Source organism: Mustela nivalis, assembly GCF_964662115.1.
Source record: "Mustela nivalis genome assembly, chromosome: 13".
NCBI lineage: Eukaryota > Metazoa > Chordata > Mammalia > Carnivora > Mustelidae > Mustela > Mustela nivalis.
The window spans coordinates 80,509,555-80,533,824 of record NC_139032.1 but is presented as its reverse complement, the minus strand read 5'-3'; the positions used below and the strand labels follow the sequence as shown (position 1 = coordinate 80,533,824).

Sequence of the window (24,270 nt, the reverse complement as noted above, 5' to 3'; positions counted from 1 at the left end):
ATCTGACATCAGCACTATGGGACCAAGCCCCCACACAGATGGGAAGACTGTGCGGCCTGAGGTCAGCAGGGACCCGCCCAAGGCCACAGCGTGGCTTCCCCCAACATGAGTTACCACCTGCGTCGGGGCACTGGCCTCAGGAAGGAGGGTGGCCCTGGGGGCAGAGGCCGGGATCTGGGGTTTCAGGGAGGGGGGGGTCAGTGGCTGCTCTAGCTGTGCCACGGGCCCCCAGCCTCCACCATACACCCTGCCAGGCAGCTCTCATCCCCAGCCACGACTCCCCAAAACTCAAGGCCCTTTCTCCAGCCCCAACTACTGCTCCCCACTACCCCCCTCCCAAACCCTTCCCCTCCTCCACCCCAGGAGGAACTCTGTCCACAATGTCCAAGACAATTCCCTTCTGTCTTTCCACCGGCAACTCCTCCACCCAGAGTAAGAATACCTATAGCTCAGCCCAACTGTGGCCCAAGTGCCAGACAACAGAAGCTTCTAGCTTTCTGAGCACTTGCTCTCATCCTTAAAAGAACCTGCCGTCACCGCACGTGTCACTATACCCGTCTACCAGACTAGGCCAAAGGACAGTTTTGTGCAGAGCTGGGGCTTGGACACACATCTGACTCAACCACTCCCTGTGCTGAGGGAAATCACAGCCACCTGGTGACACTTGGTGAAGTGCTCCCTGCTTTCCCAGATCTAACTTCTGGACAGTGACAGGCTCCTCCCCACTCCCTGCAGGCTTTGAGCTCCTTCAAGACTGGGACACAAAGCAAGGGCTCCTGCCTAGGCGGGGCCTGGAAGCTGGGGCTCAGGTGACCGCTGGACACACTGTCGCCTGCCCAGTTGGCAGAGCAGGAAGGGGACTTCCGTTTCTCTCGGGGCCTCTGCAGTCAGGAGCAGAAGGGCACCAAAGTGCAGGGGAGGTCATGCAGGGCATCTGCAAGGAGAGGGGAGGGCAGGAGCGATCAGGGTGCCCTGAGCATTAGTGGACATTTGTACAACTCCCATTTCTCCCAGCAGGAACCCATTTCCTCACTGAGTCCTACGCGTCCTGCTAGCCCCCTTTACAGCTCAAGAAACTGAGGCTCAGAAAAGACAAGTGGCTTGCCCGAAGTCTCTGTGCTCAAACCCAGATCTCTGGTCTTTCAGGCTAAGCCTGGAATGGGGCACGAGGTTGGGGGTGGGGCAGAAGCCACTTCAAGAAAGGCAAGGGGAGGTGGACCCCAAGCCTTGAGAGACTCTTGAGCACTGAACTCACAGCACCCCCCCCTACCTGTGCACACTTCCAGTCTCAGCTTGAACCCATCCACGCATGGGGAACTCACTACTTCAGGAACTCACTACTTCCTGAGGAAGCCTTGTACATTGTTATTCAGCCCTGACTGTGGGAAAAAATCTTCCCTGTTCTGAGGAGAAGCAGATGAACGCCTACTGCCTGATTTACCCGCAAGCTGATAAAACTGAGGTCCAGAGGCAGCACCACAGGGCCTGAGCCACACAACCGGCACCTGGGAGGGTGGGGATCTGACCTCAGGTCTACCAGTTCCAGGCACGGATCTGTTCATACCGCAGCCCAATCAAGCTCAGCGCTGGACCAGGCTTCCCGTTTCCCAAAGCGAACCAACGAGGCCCAGGTCCCGCTGGGCGCTACTGAGCACCCTCCTCCCTCTCACCCACTGCCCATTGGTGCTTCAGCGGTCCTGAGCCCCTTGACAGGGGGACCCTGGCCTCCCCAGGACCCCTTCTGGCCTCCTTCCTCCAGGAGGCCCCTCCCTAAACTCCATCCCACCCAACCTCAGAAGGAAGGCCCTGCTTCCACCAGACCCAAAAGCCAGCCTCCTGGATCACATGCCCTTCCAACCAAGGATCTTGTTACTGGAAAAAAGAAAAGGCTGCTTCCCTTTCGCCTCCTCCCTGTCCTGCCTGCCGCCTTGAAAGAGAAACTTTTCAAAGGCAGTGGGCCCATCCACCAGGAGGGGTCCCAGGCAGATCTAAAAGCCCTGGCTGCTTTGGAGCCAAGGACTCCTGGGAAGGACCCTCTGAAGTCCAGCCACCTGTCCCTCCACCCAAGAGGTGGGGAAGCCTGTTAAGTCCCTGGGGAAAGGTGTGTGGGGGCGCTGAGATGCCCCCCCCCACCCTGTGCGGAGAGCCTAGGGCCCTGAAGGCAAAGTGAGGAAAGGCCAAATCCACTCCTGATGACTTCATTGCCAGGCTGTGGAGTAAACTGAGGCACGGGGGACTAGGAAGAGGCATCTGAGAAACGAATAAAGAGAACCCCGAACTGCAATCTCCCCTTTCCCTGCGCAAGGCACCAGAGGAGGTACCAGGGGAGACTAGAGCTTCGGATTCCCCAGGACGCTGGCAGAGGAGGGAGAAGCTGGGGGGATGCGGATCAAGCAGACCCAGTAGGGGGCAGCCAGATAAGGGCGATTGCGGGGGCTGGGGGGGGCGGCTAAGTAGACTGAAGGAAGATCCAGGGTCCTCAGCATTCCCTGGCATCAGAGGGCAAGGTGGAGGTAAGGGGAGCTCAGGGGTCGGGGGTCGGGGGTCGGGGTGGCGCCTACCCCTGGTGGGCCGGCTCCGGCTGCGGGAGCGGCTCCTCTGTCGCTGCAGCCGGGGCCGCCGCAGCAGCCGGTAGTAGTAGGAGGGCCTCCCGGTGCTCTTCCTGGCGCTGCCGCCCGCGGACATGCTGCCGCCCGCCGGGCACCGGGCTGGGCCTGGGCGCGCTCACACGGGCCCCATCACCCGCTCCGGAGCGCCCGGCGGGCGTCCCTGTCTTCTCCCGCGCGCTGGTGCGGGCGCCGCCGAGGCCAAGGCTGCCCCACAAAGTCGCTCAAACTCCTCCTCCCGCCCCCGCCCTCCCAGAGCAGCCGGCCCCGCCGCGGGGGCCTGGGACCGGGAGGCCGGGCTGGCACCGGCCCGGAAAGTCAGTGCGGGAGAAATCCCGGCCTGGAGTCGGAGGGGCGAGGCGGCCCGGAGTGCCCCGGGACCCCAGGCAGGTCCCCAGGAAGGTCACCATCTGCACCCCTCGAGCCCGAGAGCCGTGGCCCGACCTCAGGGCGCACGAGGCGCTCCAGCCCGCCCGCGGGTGTAAACAGTGCACACCCGCGTGCGCGCGATCGCGGGCACCGGACAGGGCGCACGCCAGGGAGCCAGGAGGGCACCACGCTACGAATCCGGTCACCTTTTTAGGGGCCCGAATGAGGCTGACACCACAGGGCGCCTTTCTGCCCCAAGCTCTCTGAACTTAGTCTGGAGCCGCAAACACACCGCCTGGCGAGCTCCAGGCCCTAGCCCTCTAACCGGCTTGAAAAGACTTCCCTTTCGCGCAGAAAAGTTGCCGGTTCTTTGCATTTTAAAAATTGCTCCGTTAGATACACATATTCTTTGTATGTAATTACAAATGCAGCGTGTATCTCCAAGCGCACAGAAAGGCGAGAGAGGTAATGAACACCTGTGTATCTCGCAGGTTTTGCCAAATCTGAACATTTTGTCCCCGGCAATCTGGACACCCCCCCCCCCAAATACACCACCACCGACGCAATGGGCTCTTCCTCTCCCTGGGCGTTCAGGGCAGCTCTGGCAAGCCTGCAGAAGAATCTCCGGGAGATGGAAAAGGGAGGCCCGGGAGGAGAGAGATGCCCACTCCCTCTACTGCCCTCCTGCTGAAAGACTTCCCCAAGTCACTCCCCAGCTCAAGAACTTTTCATGGCTCCCCAAGTCCAAACAACCTTCCTTGGTATTTAAGGTTCCAACCATCTGGCCCCAACCATTCTCCAGCCTCACACACTAGTTCCCCCCTTCTCACTCCTCTTTGTGCTGCTTCCAGAAGGGGCTGCCCTGCCAAAGGCCATCCTTCTAAGGCCCAGATTCTATAGCCTTTCCTGACCATCCTGGCCCTTCGTGGTCTCTCTCTCTCTCTCTCCTCCTACTTGCCCCAGCAGCAGCATTTATCTTTTAAATTATGCAGTCACCTGCCTGAGCTTCATTCCCTCAAATATAGAAGGGGAAACTGAGGCGCTGACAGGGAGGACTGACTGGCCTCAGTCACACAGAAAACGGTAGAGGCAAGTGGTCTTAGCCTGGGGCTCCCAACACACAGTCTTAGGGGTGTGCTTGAGGGAGGGTCATCCGTGGGCGCTGGAGACAGTCTGGAAGTTCTCCAGAACAGCTGGAAAGGTGTGGCCCTGGAGGGGGCGGGGCAATCTCGGCAGAAATCCAGGCCGGGTTTTGCACCTCACAAAGAGAGCCCCCCTTCTTGGCTCCCTCAGCCCAGGGGGGAGGGCCCCCAGGTCAGGAGGAGTCTGGATCACAGCTGGAAGCCAGGCGCCTTCCCAGGACCAGGGGGGAGGGGCAGGAGGGGTACTGCTCCTATTAACCCAATCTGGGTTGTCCAAAGACCCCCCTGCTGGCCCCTCTTCTCGGAGTGTCCGCCTGTCCCTGCTGCAGATGGAAAGCCACGGTGCCTGCAAGGACACCACTGACCTCCTTTGAGTTAAGTATTGCTCTAGCTCATTCCCCCATGGCAGACGCTGCCCAGGAGCCTCCCTTGCCAGAGCAGAGGCCCCAGAGAAAAGCTGTAGGCACCTTCCCCTGATCTCCCCACTCAGGTGGGGCTCCTGCAGTCACCTACCCCCCCTTTGGCACTTCCGGAAAGAATGACCTCTCCAGCCAGGCCCATCAGTTTCGGTGGGTAGAAGCCTCCCAGAAGTCCAGCTCAGGGTCGGGGCATCGGTCCTGTACAAGAGCCTGGAGTTCATCAGGCCTAGTTTCCTTCCCAAAGCAGGAATGCCCTGATCATCCAGAGTCTGGCCTCCCCTTGAGGGGATGAGACATTCCCTGCCAAAAGACTGTCAGTGGCTAAGACAAGTGGTCTTGGCCTGGCATCCCCAACCAGTAGATTTCGTTTGTATGTGTGTAGAGGAAGGGTGGGGGGAGCAGCCAGGAGTTCAGGGCCTCGCCAGTAAACACAGTTGGGCTCCAAGACCTGGCAGAGTCTCTCTGCTTATGCTTGAGTCTCTCAAGTTCTCTGTGCCTCAGTTTCCCCACCTGCGAGGAGAAGCGGTGGACCCCCAGCCTATCTACCTAATGCAAGGAGGAGGGTCAGCTATTAAAGAGGAAGAAGCTTCCGCATTCCTGGCCTTGGGATGGGGCGGACATTGCCCACCGGCCCAGCTGAACACCTCCCCAGGCCTCTGGAGGGTCTGGAGTAGGAGCCAGCTGGGGTACAGAGGAGGCAGGAGGCCTGGGCTCCCTGTCCCTCCTGTTGTCGCAGGCCCCCCAGGGCGGCCGGCCCGCAGACAAAGGCTGCTCCCTGCACACCCCAGCAGAGCATCTGGAATCAATCCCGCTTTGGAGCAAGCCACCCACCCCCTTTCACTGCCCCTGTGGCCTCCTCCCTGTAAACAGGAGCGGTCCTCTTTCTGGAAGCCACCTAGATGAGAAGAGGGGCATTTGAAAACACCCTCCCCACCACCATTTCCTGCAATAGTCCCCCTCCAAGGGGAAGCCGTCTGTGATTGCCCCGGCCAACAGGGGCTTCCCAGGCCCTGCTGGTCTGTGAGCTGGAGCCCCACAGGACTGGCAGCCTGTCAGGGGTCTGTTCTCCACTGCTCTTTGAACCCCAGAGGGGCTCCTGGATAGGCCCAGCTCCCACCTCCTCAGCCTGCTGCTTTGGGTCAGGGTCAAGACTGCAGCCTCCACACCCCTGAGCCTCCAAATCACCCCAGTACATTAAACACGTATATTTCTGGGTTCCCCCAAAACACCTGATTCCATGCTTCCAGATGAGGCCTGGGAAACTTCATGATTAGTAAGTGCAGGCAGGGGGACAGGGACCCGCTAAATCAGATCTGATCCCCCTCACCCCCTTCACCTGCCCTCAACAGCCTCCAAAAGTGAATGCACAGAGTACTGAAAAGGACCCAGGTTTGTCACAAACTGGCCACCTCCCCTTGCACCCCTGCCCACTCCAGCCCCTTATCTATCAAAGTCTCCCTGCTCATTTCCTCCCTGCCTTGGCCCCATTGGTCAGAGGATCTTCCTTCTGCACCTGGTGAACTCGTCCTTACCCCTCAGGACCCAGCTCAAACATCATCTCATTAAAGCAGTCTGAGTCCCATAGAGAGACCCTCCCCCCCACCACCCCATCCCACCAGTTGGGTTGTATAATGAGGACAAGGAAGAAGATCAAGGAGAGAAGGACCCAGAGAATCTGCCTCAGGGCAGAGAACCATCCCTGACTGGGTGTCCCGAGAAGAATTACACCCTGCTGGGCAGAGGGGGTGGGAGGCCTAAGAGCTGGGCTGTAAATCCAGGTAAACCCCAGGCCAGGGGTGGTGGGGGTCGCTCAGGGGGTCCCTCAGGCACCAGATGCAGAGCAAGGGGGCCAGCCCAGTGCAGTCTCCCATCCTACTGGGGTGTTAGGTTTAAAAGTCAGTGAGGGAGGAACAAAAATGCGTATTGTCAGAATTACCTCTGAAAAGCCTTCAATTGCCCATAAAGGACACTGCTTCTTGCAGTGTTAGGACAGAGGGGAGCCCGAGGTGGAAGGGCTTGGCCTTTATTGAGGGGCCATCTGGCGCAGGAGGAAACAAGAGCAACCAGAACCGGTCTCCTAACGCTCGATTCCATCTGGGGACAAGAGGGGGTTCATGCCCAGAGGGGACCCCAGAAGTCTAGGACTTTCCACGGAGCAGGGCTAGAAGTTTGGCCTGGAGCGGTCTGTCTGAAGATGAAGTTGGATCTAATACTGAGAAGCTGTATTCAGCATTTGCTGTGCACCAGACCCTGTCTGGGGACATTCAACACACAAGATCTCATTAAATCTCACAACAAGCTTAAGAGGCCAGTGGTTACCTTCTTCATCTTACAGAAAATGTTGGTGGCACAGAGAGCGAAGTTCTCTAATGTTACACAGCTGGCACCAGGAGTCGAGATTTGAACCCAGGCAAGCTCTTAAGGCTGAGCAGGACTTTAATGTAGAGAGGAGGAGGAGCAACAGTCTGGAACATTCCATAGAAGCCAGCTTTGACAAGGAACAGGAGGAGGTGAAGAGGGTTAGGAGTCTTGACAGGGGAAACATTGGAGCCCACGCCAGGCCCCACACAATGGGTGTCGGAGGGCTCAGACCTGTCGGGTTTCCTGTCGGGACGAGGGTAGGCAGCAGTCACCAGGGGAAGTCCCTAACCGGGCAGCCCAGCACACATCCGCCTCCCGGGCCAGCCTCGACCCATGAGTGACTGAAGCTCTGAGCAGGGGTGTGGATGGGGGTGCCGTGGGGGGCGCTGGTGGTCAGGGTCATTGGCCTTGGTCTGGAGAGGTGGCCTGTCTGGCCGGCAGTGTCTAGTATGCGTCCAGGAGCAAGGCTGAACCAGGAGCAGGACCTTCATGAGGATGTGGGGGAGCGGGGACTCTCCCCACTCAGTGGAAAGTGCAAACGGGCCCTGCGAGGTCACACTCAGGCCCAGCCAGCTGTCCACCACCTCCACTTCCCCCCAGACTTCCTCCCCAAAGCCACCAGCAAATTTATTAACATCCTTCCCAGAAAATGGGCCCATCAGGGCCATGCCAAGCCGGCCCCAGACTTGAAGGACTCTGCCCCTCTCAATACAGGTGGAACTGGGGTCCTGATCAAGTATGAATATTTGAACACACACAGCCCTTGGGGACTGTATCTTCTAAATGAAATCACCCAAAGCTGGGCTGAGGGTGAGCCTTGGGAGACAACAGGGCCCTAACAGGAGCAGAAGGCCAGTTGTCCGGGTCACTGTGTTTTGCTTTGTTGTTGTTTTTTTAAGATTTTATTTATTTATTTGACAGACAGAGGTCACAAGTAGGCAGAAAAGGAGGCAGAGAGAGAGAGGAAGGCAGGCTCCCCGCCGAGCAGAGAGACCAATGCGGGGCTTGATCCCAGGACCCTGGGATCATGACCTGAGCCAAAGGCAGAGGCTTTAACCCACTGAGCCACCCAGGCACCCCAGGGTCACTGTGTTTCTTTGGGTGCTGTGTGACTTAAAGGAAGGCTCTTGACATCTCTGGTCTCAGATTCCCAAGTGCGGTATAGAGATGAGACATCTCCATCTCCTCCCAGCCCACCTCCATAGGATTCCATCAGGATCTAGAAATTTCCCCCAGTCTCAATCCAGCACCTATGTGTTCCTTCCTGCCCTCCGGAAGCCCAGAGAAGATGTAGTTCCTTTGTACATGTCAACAACCTGTCATAAAATCCTGGAATGTCAGAGTCAGAAGGACCTGCAGAGCAGAGTGATGGAGCCGGAAAAGCCGAGGCCTCACGGAACAACCACTTGCCCCGGGGACGCTGCCTAATTCATGGCATGCCCAGATCTGGCATCAACTCCCCAAACATAGGGGTCTGATTGCCCCTCACCCCCCAGCACAGAGCAGTCAAGGTGGGGTAGAGTCACTCCCTGCCGATGGGAAAGGGTGGCCGAGATAGGTTGTGACGCGCCCAATGTCACACATGGGGCAAGGCCCCCTTGGCACTTAAACAGAACTGCCAAGACCCCCCCTCTTTCCACTCTTACTCCTTGGGCTGCCCCCCCACCCCCAGAATGCCTGCTGGTTTCCGCCCATAGGAGCCCTGGGCTTCCGCTCCAGACCAACTGCCCCCAGAGCTCAGGGCTCCAATTCCAGGGCTGGGGGAGGCTGGGATCCACTCTCCAGGCCCCAGCCCCAGCCCTCCTTCCTCACCCCCACCCTAGCAGCCAGCATTTCAACCCAGATGGCCAGGCCTGAAGCAACTCTCTCCCTGTACTTCCTCTCCCTGCCCTGACCCAGAAATGCTGCCAAGCTCCAGGTGGGCCCCCAGCCCCTCCTTCTCCAGGCCCAGGCCTGGGGCTGAGGCTCCAGGTCTCGGAGCTTCTTCCTCCCCTTCCAGTTGATGGGCCCAGACAGCTCCACACCCACTGGGTGACCAGAGGGGGTGGCATATGGTCCCAGTGTGAGGTCAGAAAGCCCCCTCCCTTCCCAGGCAGGCCTGCCTGGTCATCTGTGAACCACTTCATGGCTGGCACTGGCCTGGGCTCCCATCGGGAGGGGCCTCGCTCAATCCTTGCAGATCCCACTGCGGAGGACAGATGAACTGGCCCGGGAGCCAGCTCCGAGGAAGCTCCCATCTAAGCGGGGTGCTGCAAGAGTGTGGGATTTGGGGTGAGGAACCAGCCCTTCTTGGCCGTGTGACCCCAGATTAGTGCCTTCAGTTCCTCAACTACAGAATGGGTTTTATGATACTTACACTTTGTGAGGTTGTAGAAGGTCAAATAACACAGGGAATCAAAATCCCACTGATGAACGTCTGCTCCTCTGGGCTATTTCTTCTCTCACTCCTCTGGGCTCCTCGAGAGCAGGTTAGCCAGAGCTTGTCAGCAGAGTTACCAACCCAGAGTGGGCTCCCAGGAAGACTGACTAGGAGAGATGGTAGCAGCATTCAAGAAAAGTGGCTGACCCCATCTGATCTGGAGTTAGCACTAAAGATTTCAGAGGAGGGAGAAGTCCTAGAAGAAGAGTCTGACATTGAGCCAGAAGGCTGAGTAGGGACTGCCTAGGTAGAGAGCAGAGGACTATATTCTTGGAGGGGGAGACAGCATGAGCAAAGGTCCTGTGGTAGAAACTAGCAAGGCATATGCTGGGGGCAATGAGAGGCTGGAACAGAGGATGAGGGGGTGTCTCAGGGGCAGGCTGTATGGGGTGTAGACCCAAGCGGCAGTGAGGCCTAAGCAGCCCCTCCATAAGGGGAGAAATGAAGTGGTAAATGAAGAACCCTAAGCAGGGAGGCAGAGGATCAGGCTCTAGGACTAGCTCTATAGCTATGTGGTTGTCTGACTTTGATAAGTCATAGACCTCTCTGATCCCCACTCTGCAACTATAAGGGATGGCCTGGCTTTAGAAGGCAGGCCTGCAGGTGGAGGGCAGGGCCTGCAGGTGCCCACAAACTACACTGAAACATTCAGAAACAGATTCTAGGGCACCCCTCCAACATCACTGAATCCAAATTTTGGTACGGAGGGCCAAAGAATGCATATTCTTCCAGGTTTCTAGCAGCTTTCTTGAGGAGCCACTAGCTAAAATGGTTGTAGACTTTCTGATCCCTGAGCATGCCAAACACAGTCCCGCCTCAGGACCTTTGCATGGGCTCTTCTTCCTCATCCACAAACCCCAGACCTTCAGATGGCCAACTCCTTCCTGTCTGTCAGCCTCAGCTCAAATTCACACCATCAGAGGCCTTCCCTGGCCACCTGATCTCCGTGCCTCTGCCCCAATCCCCACACACTGGCCCATTGCCTGTTTTACTTTCTTCAACTTCCTGCTTCCTAAAACTATCTTATCTGTGTATTTGGTTGTTCATTAATTGTCTTCCCCTAAACTGTAATGAGGGAAGGGGCCTTGCCAGTCCTGTCACAGCCATGTCCCCCAAGCCCTCGGTCACCACTTGGTGAATAAGGGAACAGAGGGAGCTGGGATCAAAGGCCCCATTCTTTTCTCAAGAAGGGCAGCTGTGGGACAAGGGGTAAGTCACTTCCCCTCTCTGGGCCTGGCTCCCCTCCACGGACATGCAGACAGCAGGCTGCAAAGTTTACTTTCAGGCAGCAGCCTGGAACTGATCGGGACAATCCTGGAGCTGGCCCAGAAGAAAGGGACAGATGAGTACGTGTCTTTGCTCTGCCTCTGAGCAAATCCCCATGCATCTGCAGCCCCGACCCTTTTTCTCCTCCTGTATAATGGGCTTGGCCTGCGGGATCCCTTGGGCACTTACATGCAGAGCTTCGTGCCCAGTCCAGAACATAAGTGGGACCCACAGCAGGTGTTCGAGGAGGGGTAGGCTGGGCCAGAACCATGGTTCTCACACTTACCGGCCTTCCCTGGGGATCCCACCCAGCCCAAAGCTGGTGTCTCAGGACCATGTAGGTGAAAATTAAGTGTGGCTTGTGTAACCTGTCACCCCTCGGCTCTGGAGAGCAAGAACAATGCCGGCCCTGCCCCCATCCTGGGAACAGCATTTTGTCTGGAAATTCCACCAAGAGGAGGAGGAAGGGCTGGGGCCCTAGAATTTCTGTGCCTGCTCAAACAGGAAGTAGCTAAAAGTTTGGGGCCAAGGAAAACAAGTTCAGGGTCATCCTGGAAATCAGCAGTCCCCTTGGCAGGGACTTGCCCCTCTCACAGGTGGGGCTCTCCTCCTGATTAATGATTAACATAGACAGACAGATGGTGTGTGAAAGGGGGATAGCCCAGGACCACAGGCAAAGGCCTAAAAGGAAGCAAAATTCACCCAGTCTAATTTGTCGTATCTGATGATTTGACATGACACGTCATCAAATATGACAACTATTTGTCATATTTGATGATGGGAAGCTCACTACCAAATGACTCTCCCCATCCCACCCCATCAGCCAGCCCCCTCCTCAGAAAATCTACAAGTGACAGCGCCTTGCCACAAGCAGGAATTGCAGAAGGCCTTCAGGGATCTAGTGGTCAGCCCACCCTTGACCCAGGGCTCAGAGGGCTTGGGACTTGCCCAGGGTCCTCCCTCAGTTCCCAGGAACAGAGGAAGCTCTTCCAGGCACAGTGAGGAGGAGCCAATAGGAGCTTCAGCCCCACCCCCCAAAGGCCTCCTGGCTAAAATGCCTAGCTCCCCTAGGTTGGGGGGCCGACATCTGGCTGACCTTTATTAGAAAGCCCAGAAGACCAGAGGACGCTGGGAGGAGGCAGACTGAGACAGTGTGGAGGTGACCTGGGGTACAAGGGCCCCTCTGTAGCCTGTCTGACCCACAGCCCCTATCCTCTTCCCTGTAGCCTCTGCCTCAGGAACCTGCAAGAGGGCTTTAGAATTTTCTAGACCTGCTTTCTCAGCCCTTGTGTTTCTTACGTCCTCCTGTTGTCTCTCTCTCCCCCCAGCCCCCTTGCACAGGCTCCCAGGCACACACAGACCCAGCTTCCCACGGAGGCCCAGGTCTCCCCCAGCCCCAGTGGGTTCTGTCCAGGCCCTGCCGGCCCTCTGGAAAAGCCCACGGTGCTGCCCCCTGCTGGACTGAAGAGCTCTAGGACTAAGTCCTCAGCGCTGGTGCCACCACAGGGAGAGCTGTGTCCCTTGAGATCCCCAGGCTGGCATGGCACAGGGTTCCAGTCTGCTGGGTGACGTGGACTGGCCCTCACCCCCAACCCCGCTGGGCCCCTATGCCCACTGGAGCAAAGGGGATGGCTCGGAACTTCAGTTCTCAGGTGCTTCAGTCCCGTGGAGAGCAGGTTAAAATGCAGATGCCCAGGCCCACTGGGGAGCTTTTGGTTTAGCCAGCTGTGAAGAGCCCAGGAGTCTGCATTCTTAACCAGCCGGGAGTGAGCTCACCCTGGCCACACACCCCCTTCTGCTCTCCCTCTCTCAGCTCTGTATGGATTCTGGGACTCCAGCCCCCAACAGTGTCATAACCCCTTTCCAAACTGCCACCAGTCTCCTGTCCCTTTTTCAGCCCTCCACCACGTGTGGCAGCCAGGCAGGGAGTCCAAGCCTTACAGTACAGATGGGGAAACTGAGGCTCAGAATGGAGAACAATAAAGTTTGCCCACAGTCCTCATCCCTTGGAGAAGCCCCCAGCTTCCACTGCGCTCTCCAGCTCTCCAAAGACAATCTAGATTCTGGGGCCAAGCAGGTCAGTTCAGGTCAACAGGAGCCCTGACTGGCCCTCTTTGTCCTAGTCTGTGTGCCCTGAGACTGTACCAGGTCCTGGGCTGATTCAAATATCCCCTTACTGCTCCAGGAGACCCAGTGTCCCTTTACAGGACTGGGAGGGACACAATCCCATCAGAGGTGACACTGGCAGCTTGGTGCCACACTTGGGTCACCCTCAGGAGCTGGACACTTAACAGCAGGACAGAGATGAGAGAGAGCTTTCACATGACGTGTTTGCAGAGACCGGCCAAGAGAAACTAAGGCTCAGAGAGGGGACCTTGCCCAAGGTCACACAGGACCCATTTACTAACCCCAACACAGAGCTTCCTCTCTGCCAGGCAGAATTGTCATTGAGCCCTTATAAGTCCCCTAAGAGGTAGACAGTATTATTCTCCCGTCATACAAGGACAAAAAGGTGACTGTGGCAGACCCAGGACTTGACCTCACGTAGCCTGGCTCCTACAAAGGATCCCTTTCTGTCACAAAAGATCTCCCCTTTCCTGTCCTTGGGCCCTTTTCTTTGTAAAAAAAAAAAAGTGTGCTATGGCAATGAGCTGGGGTCCTTGGTTCCTACTCCCAGCCCAGGGGGCGGTCCCTGGGTGTTGCCCCAGTCCCCGACCTCACCTCTCACCACCGCCTACACCTCCCCGTTCCTCAGCCACGCTGGTCCCCAGTCCTCCAGCCCCCAGTTCTCTCCTTGTGCCTTTGCGCCCATTGTTCCCACCCGGAGGACACAGGGCAGGCTTCCGAGTCCCGGAGCCCCTCTGTGAAGCAGGCTACCACCAGCTCCAAAGAATAACTCGAGTCTGTCCAGCTCTCTCCACTAACAGGACTCAAACCCAGGTCACCACCATCTCTAGCTTTGGGAACAACCACAACCCCTGACTCGCCCTCCCAAATCCTCCCCGAGCTGATTTTCCACAAAGCAGCCCTCTGCCCCAGCCACGCCAGACCTCACTCACCTGCGGACCCCCGTGCCCATTCATCCCACCACCCCAGCCCTCCTGAGCTGCCTGGCCCCACTCCCACTGCCTCTTCATTTCAGTAGAAACCACCTTCCTGGCACCCCAACCCCACTGCTTCCCCCCCAAGGCCTGCACACCCGATTTTCTCCAGGCCCCCCTGCCCCACACCTTTCCTCCAGGAAGCCCTCTGCATCGTGCAATGAATGATATCTGTGTTTCGGTGATTCATCTCATATTTGCCTCTCCTGGAGTGCTGCCCTCCCCAAGGATACGGTCCTGCCCGCGGGGGTCCTGCCCGCCGGCTCCCATCGTAAACCCAGTGCCCGGCCCCGGTGCCGTCACGTGGCTGCTGCCAATCAAGAGGGGAAGGGGGTCACGGTCAAGAATGCCGGCAAGCACCACACACAGACCTCAGAACTTCTGAGCATCAGCATCATGAAGCCCAAGGGGGCCAGATGCCCTCTGCCCCGCCCCAATAAGTCATAGGTCCGGACTTGGTTTCCTCCCCGCAGGTTTTGGTGCTTTCATTCTGTGATTTAGAGCCAATCTGATGAATTTCCCCTATTATCTTTCACACACAGCACGCTGCCTTTCTGCCAGTTCATAACACATTTGGCTCACTGGCCTCCCCCCGGAAAAATCTAAGGCTTGGCTCCAATTTGGGGGCAGGCCCACGAGGCCACATGGGATTCCGAGAGCTTGTTTCAGACTCAAACCTCCAGCAGGTAGAGCCTCGCGCTCAGGACTAACCGGGTTGGTCCCCAGCTCCTCTCCCGCCCTCCTGCCCTCCCTCTAGCAGGGTGCCTGGCAAAGACAACATAAGCTGCATTGTCCAGTACCAATGGGGGCCCTGGTGGCTGGTTTGAAGGCTGGGCTGCAGACTCTATGCTTTTCCCACCCAGCCTCCATGGTTTCCAAAGACTCCATAGCCAGGACCTTAATCTGCTGCTCTACCTCCCCGAGGAAGGCAAGAACTCATCAGACCCGTCTCGCAGTTAAAGAAACTTCTCTGAAATACAGGAGATCACAGGCCAGCCCTGCTTGCCCCACTGGATACTCGCCAGGTTCAGCTGCAGCCAGCAGAGATTTCCAAGGGTAGCCTCTGTGCCAGGCATTGTGCCAAGCGCTTGCCCAGCCACCTTTAAAGGCTAAAGGTACTATAAGCCCATTTTACAGGTGGGGAAATCAAGTCCCAGAGAGAAGCAACTTTCCTAAGTTTATACAGGAAGTGAATGACAATATCCCAGAGGATAATACTACTAATGTGAGGGATGAGAAAGGTCTAGAAGCTACAGGGAGCACACAGCTTAAGGCAGCGCTACCCACTCAAAAAAAAAAAAAAAGTATCAGGGATGCAGGGAGAGCTCAGAAGGTTAGGGTTGGAATCGCACTGCTAGGAGTGCCTAGCTAGGTGACCAGGGGCAAATCCCTTCCCCTCTCTGGATCTCATCTCCCCCACCCTGGAGAACAGAGTACTGTCCTACCCTGGACGATCATGGGGCCTGCATGAGGCAACATGCAGGAAGCTGCCTTGTAAACTGTCCAGCGCGGGGCCGAGTCATTCCGGCGTGTTGGAACAGCGAAGGCAGACACCATGCAAAGACCTGCAGGGAACCTCGGTGCAGCTCTGGGCTAAGTCTGCCAGCTGCCTCGGAATCGTGCCGGGATCTGGACAGAAGACCCAGGCTCCTCCTCGGATCACAAGCTGCTTACCTCCCTCTGGGCCCAGGCACCTCATCCCAAGGCGTGGGAGCGACCAGGCAGCCCCGTGCTCCCGCGTGCACAGATCCCGGCTGGGCAGTGCAGGGTGTGGAGCAGAGGGCATGGCGGGCTGGCCTGGCCCTGCTCCCCACCCCCCTCCCTGATGCCCATGGCCCTCGGGGCCACTAAGTCTGCTGTCTTTCGCAGTCCAGCTCCTGGAAGTTTCTGCTTCTGCTTTAGAGTTTCCGTGGCAACCACCTCTCTCCCTCCGACTGCCTTCCTCTCCTCAGTCACTTTACCATCTGAAGAGGCAAGTTTCTCTCTTCTTTATACTACCAGGCAAATAAAAGTGGATTGGGGCAAGAGGTTGGGCCGGGAGAATGGGGACAGAGAGTGGACCTCCCGGATGCAGCCAGGGGATGGTGCGGCCATGATGTGTCCCCCTAGAGACCTCTGCACCCAGGACTGCCCACAGGGTCCTCCACAGCAAGCATCTCCAGATGTGACTGTCCTTCTCACAGGGCCTGCCAGGCCCTGCAGGAGAGGCTCAGGCTGGGGGAGGGGGGTGTCTGGGCTTGGCAGGCTGGCTGGGTCCAAATCTGCTTGCCCCTGTCTGTCTTCACCCACCAGCGCCCTGGGTTTGGACCACGTCCACCCCCCCTGTCCCCACACTCTCTGCTTGTAGGAATCCTTCCTTTCCCAAGGCCTTGCTGCAAAGTAGCCCCACAGGAAGTCCCCACCCCTGCAGAACTCCCCACTACACCCCCACATCTGGTCCTCCACCATCTAACCATCCCCCCGCAGAAGGCAGCCTTCTGCCCTGCAAGCCGAGCCAATGTCCCCTCACTCCATGTCCCAGCGGGGCCACAGGAGACCACGTGGAACCTGGGGCCACAGAGTCGGGCTCCAGCCCGCGTTCTACCGCCAGCCTGCTGCGGGCTCTCCATCAATTTGTTCTAGAACTCTATCTTCCCTGTGGTCACATAAGAATGGCACTCACTTCCTCCCAGGCTGTTGGAGACTGAAATGAGTTTGCAGGTCTGAAAGAGCTTAGAAAATTCTGAAGTGCTGTGGGGAGTCTGGGATTATTTTTAGGCGCTGAATTAGTGCCATCCGGTGAATAGCCCCAAGGCCTCCTTGACCCCACGGGTCTCACAGCTCTCTTTCTCCACCTGCTGACCTCCGGAGGCATTGACTCCACACCAAGTCACGGGCCACCAGCTTCCCTCACACACACACACACACACACACACAGCCCCTGAAACACGTGGGGCCCCGCCCACTCAGCCAGGGTCAGATGTTGGCGGAGGGGGCCGAGGGTACCTCAGAGGCCCGAGTCAGCAGGGAGAGGCCCAGGCCCTGGGGTAGGGGCAAGGTGGAGGGACAGCTTCTTCCTAGCCTGTGGGGGCTGAGGGCTGGGGCCAGAGGCAGCCCCAGAAAGGACTCCCCCACCCACTGGGCTGTCTGCTGCCTTCTCCTGTTCCAGCGGGACCCACCCCCTCCCCTAATGGTCTGGCGGGTTCCCTAGGAACACCTTCCAAATGTGCTCTCCCCAGAGCAAAAGCTCTTCCTCCCCCAACCAGGGCCTCCCTCCTTTCTCTGGTGCTGACAGTGAACTTCACCCCCACTGCCCGCCCTGCCTCAGACCTACACGTCACCCCTTCCAAAAGCTCACAGAGGCTGCACCTGCCCAGGCTTGTGCGAGGACAGGGCTGGTTTCCACGTGCCAGGGGACGCCTGGGGCTGTGGCTGCTCCTGTGTACACTTGAGGGCCATTTCGCTTCCCTCCGAAGGGCTGCAGAATCAGAGGGCTTTAAGCAGGCTCAGAGAAAAACGAATAGACTTGTGAAATGTCAGGACCAAGTGAGTGAAGACAGGGTCAGCCACGGCCTGCCTGGGACTCCCTCCTGTGCCTGCCCTGCTGTCTCCCTCTGCTCCCTGTTCAAGAGCCCAGGATTCCCACAGCTGGCACTGGGAAGCCAGGCCATTCCACCCCCACACGGGATGCTTAACAGACACTTTCCAGGAGCTGGCATGTGAAAACCCATGCAAATACCAGCACGGTCCTGTGAGGGACACTGTCTGAGCCCAAGGGGGCTCAGGCACAGTCCCTATTCTCAGGGAGCCAACAGTCTGGTAGGACACACGAACTCCCCCAGGGAACGACCAACAAGCGCCCAAGGTAGAGGAAGCATAACGAAGGCAAGGCAGGAACTGATTCTGACTGGCGGGCCAGGTGGAAATCAAGGAAGGCTTCACAGAAGAGGTGGCATCTGGGCCAGGACTTTGAGTAGGACTCCAACAGGCAGAGGACATGACAGAAGGGAGGGGACCCACTAAGGTTTCACAGCAGCCTAGGAACCACAGAGAGACTTAACTTGACTTCCCTTTTCCAAAGGCCATGTGGTTAGACCATGGTGAGGATTTGGGTCTGGAGAATGTTGGCCTCGTGTCTAATCAGCTGGGGCTCTTAGGCCAGCCAGGTGATAAATGCAGCAAGATGGCCCAGAAAGAGGCACTTTCTAACCTGGCTCCTGACACCAGACCCTGGGGCAATGTCTGTTCTGGTCATTGCTATCACAGGGAAGTGGCTCCAGAGTGCCACCAGGAGACAGGGCCTGCCAGGTCTTAAAAGCTCTAAAGAAAAGAGTCTCCTTGAGTTCCCTGAGCAGCCCATTCCGGGATTTCACACCACCCCATGGCTGGCCAGGAAGTTCTTCCCCCTATCTAACCTACATCTCTCTTGCTGAAATGTACACCCACCTTGCTTTGGAGACACAGGAATAACAAAGCACAGAAGCTAAAAGGCCTCACCGGGAGCTCTGTTTGCAGCAGAGGTGGGAGTGGGGGTGGGTCAGTGGGCACAGACGCCACCCCTGGCCGTGACAAGAGAGGACAAGGCCCTCTTTGTGTGCATGATTAATTTATAGGCCTGGGGAGGGCCAAGTGAGCCGGAATGTCCTCTCTCTAGGCCTTGGAGGCTTCCCTGACCCAATTTAGAAGCTGCGTTTATTGTGTTGTTCATGTCAAACCTTCCCGATGAGGTCTCTATTCCCAGCGTGCTCGTGAATTTTCCAGGGGTTTAATAGAGTACGATCTGAGAACGATTTATTAAGAAGATTAAACCCCCCAAATATGCTTCCGCATGCTCTACAAAACACAGCAAATTTATCCTCCAGCATTAGTGGGCTCCCACTGCCCGGAGCAGCACAATCACTCACGGAAGTGAACGCTGGAACCCCTCGCCCTGGGGAGGCAGGGAAGCCACGTGGGATGTGGGGATGCCCAGGGAGGGTCCGGGGGGAGTGTGCGAAGCTGCATGTTTGAAGACCCTGTCCTGGTCCCCTACCCACTTGGCCTTCATCCCCACCCCCCTGTGAGGGCTCCCGGATGCTAGATGCAGGATGCGGGTCTAGATGCTTCCTGCTCAGGGACTTAGAATCAAAAAAGAGCTCCTAAGTTCATGTCTCCGGGCACCCCTTTCATTCTCCACACCTCCTGTCCCTGGGAAGTCCTGGAGAGAAGACCCGGGTCAGACCCAGCCAGACAGGGAAAGAGACACAGTTTTTGCTTGACCCTTCCTGGGGAGGGTTGGGGGGCTACACTTGAGGGGCCAGAGGAAGCCTTGCCGAGAGGTTAGAGAAGAGGCTGCCCTGCCCAGCCCTTGGGACAAGGGGAAGACAGCAGCACCCAGGGCCCCCATGCGGGGCAGATCTGGTCTCAAATGCTCCAACGGAGGTCCAGGCCTCAGTGCCGATCTGAGACCGCTGACTGGCCTCTTCTCTCTGCAGGCCCTCGAGTCCAAAGGGTCCCCAGAACCATCTATTTTATCACCAGTGATAAAAACCATTCTGGTGGGGCGCCTGGGTGGCTCAGTCAGCTAAGCATCTGCCTTCGGCTCAGGTCATAATCCTAGGATCCTGGGATCCAGCCCCGCATCAGGCTCCTTGCTCAGCAGGGAGCCTTCTTCTCCCTCTCTCTGCTGCTCCCCCTGCCTGTGTGTTCTCTCTCTCTCTGACAAATAAGTAAATAAAATATTAAAAAAAATAAAATAAAATAAAAATAAACAAAAAAAAACCACCCTGTCATGGCTAAAGCATGTCCACCACTTACTCTGTGCCAGGCACTGTGCTAAGCTTTAAACACATTGTCCCTTGTCACACCCACACCACCCTGCCAATGGGTGCTGTTACCATCACATGCCTCGGAGGAGGGAGTGAGCCTTTGAGTGAGTAACCCACACACCTCGGCCAAGCAGCCAACAACCGACAGAACCAGGATTCAAATTCTGCCGGTCAGCCTCCAGGGTCCGAGGTGCCAAGGTCCTCCCATGCCACCTAATTCCACAACTGGGACAACTCCGGCTCCTACCGCCCTGAAGCCCCTCTGTTTGGGTTCAGGTTAGACCTCTGCATCCACTGGAAGACCACCAGTGCCCCTGACGGCCACCCAGCCTCCATCCCCATCCTCTCCAGCCTTCCCTCCACCCAGCAGCCAGAGGGACTGTCCCAGATCCTGAATCTGATCACGTCCCTCGGCTGCCGAAACCCTCACCATGGTCCCCAGGGCTGACAGTGCAGAATGCAAGGTCCCCTCCCCATCTCCCCCTGCTTGCCCTCCCACTATCAGCTCCACATTCACCACCTGTGCCCCAGGCATCCTGTAGCCACGCCTTTGCTCACACTGCTCCCTTTGCCTGATGTGCTTTCCCCCAATCTAAAGCCACTTTCTGCCTGAAGCTGTCTCAGGATCAGGACCCTACAGTAGAAATGGCTGCTCCCTCCTTGGAGGGAGTCTTTCTCCCCTCACCGCAACCCCCAACAAGCCCAGGAGCTCCTGGGGGCAGGGTCTCTTCCTTCTAGAAGCTCCTTCCTCTGATCCCTTCATGCAGCTGGGCATGAGGATTAGGTTGGTTCGGTGCAGTTGTGGTCAACTTGACAACATGACACCTTGACCTTGTGAGTGAGAAGAAGCAAAAGTGGCCTGAGTGCCCAGTCCATGAGTCCTTTACCTTTTGGGGGGCCATGGACCCCTGTGGCCTCTAGAAGGTCTAAGAGTCCCTTCTCAGAAAAATGTTTTTAGATGCATAAAATAAAATACCAGGGATTACAAAGGAAACCAATTACACTGAAATACAGCTATCAAAATATTATAAAAAAAAGCATAACAACATACCTGCTTTTTATTAATGCTGCTTTAAGTAATAAGATCTAGTTCTAATAACTACTGTTACTTTGAAGTATGAACAAATATGTTATTTCAAGACCCCTACAAAACTATACTATGATGTGATAGTATCTGTGATTTCTATGATTCCTGCAAAATCACTGAAGGGCTAATACCATTGCGGTTTATCACCCACATTTGCAATTGGAAGAATTAGAATTTGTAACCATCATCAGAGGTCAGAGAAAATAAAGGTGGGATTTTTTTTTTTTTTCCTGCCCACATTCTGAGATTCCACCCAGAGACTCCTGGGGTCCTTGGTTGAGAACCCCTGGCCTAGAGGGGTGGAGGCGGGGGTATAAGAGAAAACAGTAGGCTCTGTCCTGGAGCCCAGCATTGGGCTGTGTGCTGCCCAGCTCATCGCTGACCGGCTCAGAGTCCCATATCCGTCCACCTGCCTTGGTGTGACCATGGAGGAACCAGGGCCCATGCCCACAGCCTTGTTGTTCGGGCATATCCCAAAGCCCTTTAGTGAGATAGGCTTCACAGAGGCCCCCTTGGAGCCGCGATGCCCCAGACAGCCCCGCTCAGGGCCTCAACGCCCCTGGCTGCCTCCCAGGAAGCTTGTTTTATGTCCTGAAAGACCAGGGCTGACAGGTGATAAATTGCCAAGGAAGGCTGGAGTGGGCTCACGTCTGCCCGGCGCCCGACGAGCCACCCTGCTACCCACCGCCACCCTCTCAGAAAGGATAAAAGCACATTAATTACCGGGGAAGAAAGGGCGCCATGAGGACGCGCCCAAAGGCTGCTCAGAAATCATCTTTGGCCACACTTTCTGAGTGTAGCGCCAAGCCCAGGGGCCGACTGTCAACCCTTCCCACCCTCTGTCCCTGGCAGGCTGGGCTCTCCCCCCTCAGGATTCCCACCCCACAGGGCTACCTTTTCACCTGGGTCATCTCCCCAGAAACCCCTGACCTATCCACTGTCTGTGAATGGATTGCTTTTTGCAGACAGGGCCCCCAAACAGTGCTCCCCAGCTGGGGGTGGGACGTGATAATGAAAGGAATCAACCTATCGCCTCTGTTGCCTTCACCAGCATAAGTCCATCAGTGAGTCCTACGGACTCCACTAGGGAAGGGTCTCTAGCCTCACCCAGACCCCACTGCCAACGCCAGCTATCACCCCCCTCCTAGGAGACTGAGTCTCCTGCATGGTAGCCCCCCACCCCGCCAGTTACTTTGGGCAGGCTGTGCCAACAACTGTCCAGGCAAGAGGTCAGACCTGTTATTATTCCATTTTATAGACACAGTAAGTGAGGCTCAGAGAGGTTAAGTGACTGGCCCAAGGAGGAACAGCTGGAAACTGACAGAGCCAGGGTTTGAGACCAGTCTGTCTGGTTCCAAATCTCCCTATTAGCAGCTTTTCAGCCCCCACACGGTACCCCCTGCAATCACAGGTGGCCAGAGAATCTCTCTAACAGAGGTTTTTGAGGCCCCCCTCCCTTTCCTATTCCTGCCCAGGGGCTTCCTCAGAGACTTGTCTCTAAACCCAAGTAGTCCCAGTCTCACCTCCTCCAGGAAGTCTTCCCTGACCACCCACCCTCTGTGGAGTCAGAAGTCTTCCAGTGCTTAGCAGAAGCTGCCAGAGATACCACTAGCACTGCCTCTGGGGCTTAGCGGGTCTTTTTCTTCGTCACCTCTACCACCATATGCTCAGCCAGAACCATACACCCCACAGGGGTTCTTCCAAGAGGAAAAATGAGGAAAATCATGCAGTAGAAGAATGAATGAGCCATGGCTCATACCAACTTTCCACCAGCAACAGATCTGTTCACAGGCATCATCAGAAGGGGGGTCCACAAGACGAGGTAACCAAGATGGCCACAGGGCTAGGAGTTAACTTTGCAGCCACTCAGAGCAGAGAAGAGCCCAGGGCTGGAGAAACTCAGTCAGCAGATGCACTGGACCCACACATTGCCCTCGAAGAGCCCACGGAAGGTTCAGACCCATTTTCAAAGCCAAGGCAAAACCATGACTTCTGCTCCAAGTTCACGGCAGGAATAACAGCAGTGCCGTTCCCGGCAACAAGCACTTTCCTAGCAAACATGCTTACCCCAGACAGAAGGACGCTGGCACCTGAGCCTGAGAGCCTGTGGAAAGCTCCATGCAGCAGACAGAAACAGGGAGGCAGAGGTCCATGTCCTGACCAGGAAAACCTTCTGAAAATATCTTCGCAAAAGAAGCAAATTGCAAAATGATAAATGATTAAAAAAAAAAAAAAAAAACCTGTTAAACAGAATCATAGATGTGTTATGTATACATCTGTGTAGATGAGGGCATAGAAGAAGCCTGAGAAAAGGGTACTCCAAAGGCCCCCATCCCAGCTCCCAGCTGGGTCCTGCCCCCAAAGAACACACCTAAACTCTACCCCAGCTCTTGACGCCCCAAAGATCATGAGCAAACCAGTGTCCACCCACAGTAGGCAGGAGCCTTCACTGCCACACCCTTTGTGGAGGGCAACTCAGCCATGTGGATCAAAAGTCCAGATCCATACAATGTCTGTTTTAAATTCATATATTCTCCTTCTGCAATCCTGTCCCTCAGGTAAACTCTCACAAGTGTGCAAGAAGAGATGTAGAAGGATGTTTACACACCCGTTTGCAGCAGGAAAAAACAAACAAACAAACAAACCCGTAAACAGCATCCGTGTCCATCACAGAGGACCCGGCTGAATTAATTATGGTCCCTTCTGAACAGGGAATTCCGGGGGGCTCTTGTGCAGTGTGTGACAGAGACATGCGTACCGACACAGTACGCTCCATGTGAGGAGACAGGAGATATGGGGCAACCCCCCAGGGCAGACACAGAAGCATGCAGGGAAACAGGTTCTTGCATATTCTTCAAAAAAAATAAATAAATAAACAGTGGTTACTCTAGGGAGTGGTGTGTGTGTGTGTGTGTGTGTGTGTGTGTGTGTGTGGTGTGTGTTGAGTGGGGCAGGGGCAAGAAAGGAGAGAGGTTTGGTCTTCTTTCTATACCCTTCTGTACCACTTTCTTTTTAAGTCCTGGAGTATACCGATTTTATATATTAGAACACAGATCCTGGTACGGACGGATGTGACAGATGTGGGTGGCGGAGGAGGCTGTGCGTAGCCTGGAGCAGAGGGTCTATGGAAAGCTCTGCTCATCCCACTCAGTTTTGCTGTGAACCTAAAACGGCTCTCAGAAATAACTTCTGTCTAAAAAAAGAAAGAAGAACGGAGTAAAAGCCCTTGGAAATGAAAACCACACAGAACTTCCCCCCTCCGCCTGCACTCCTCCTGGCTGAGGCTCCCTGTGCCTTCATCACTCTCGGGTGAGTCCTAAGTCCCAGCCTATTCTCACATCATCCTGAAAGAAAGGGGGTGAGGCTCACGCCCAGGGAGCCCCATGGAGTTCCCAGCCCCGTACCTCTGCTTACGCCCTCTCCTCTGACCAGGATGTCCCTGTACCTTCACGGTTCAAACACCACCCTCCCCGAAAGCACGAAAGCCCCCTCTCCTTTGGCCCTCTGACCACGCTCCTGATGAGATGGGGAATGACAAGCCTCAGAGTGGCCCCCGGAGGCCTTTCACAGATGCATGCCCTTCTCCAAAACCACCACATTCCTCAAATAACAGAAATCAGCACTCCCAGGGCACTCAGTACCTACCAGGTGCCACGTTAAATGCTTCCAGTAAGTTCCTGTCATTTCACTTTCTCAACAATCCCAGAAGGTAAT

At 56.3% G+C, this 24,270-nt stretch overlaps 1 protein-coding gene across 10 annotated transcripts in view; it reads right to left on the bottom strand.

The window, feature by feature from the left end:
• The window catches only part of DAB2IP (DAB2 interacting protein), a 185,530-nt gene that overhangs the window by 121,117 nt on the left and 40,143 nt on the right, over positions 1-24,270 (bottom strand). For 2 of the 10 annotated variants that reach the window (XM_082695333.1, XM_082695334.1), the window contains exon 1: positions 2,562-3,089. The exons of 3 other annotated variants lie outside the window; for them this stretch is intronic. In XM_082695333.1, coding sequence (XP_082551459.1) covers positions 2,562-2,685 — 124 coding nt within the window. In that variant the 5' untranslated portion in view covers positions 2,686-3,089. Of the gene's footprint in view, positions 1-2,561; positions 3,297-24,270 lie in introns of those variants that run through there. 5 more of the 10 variants (XM_082695323.1, XM_082695328.1, XM_082695331.1 and 2 more) reach the window with 4 other exon arrangements.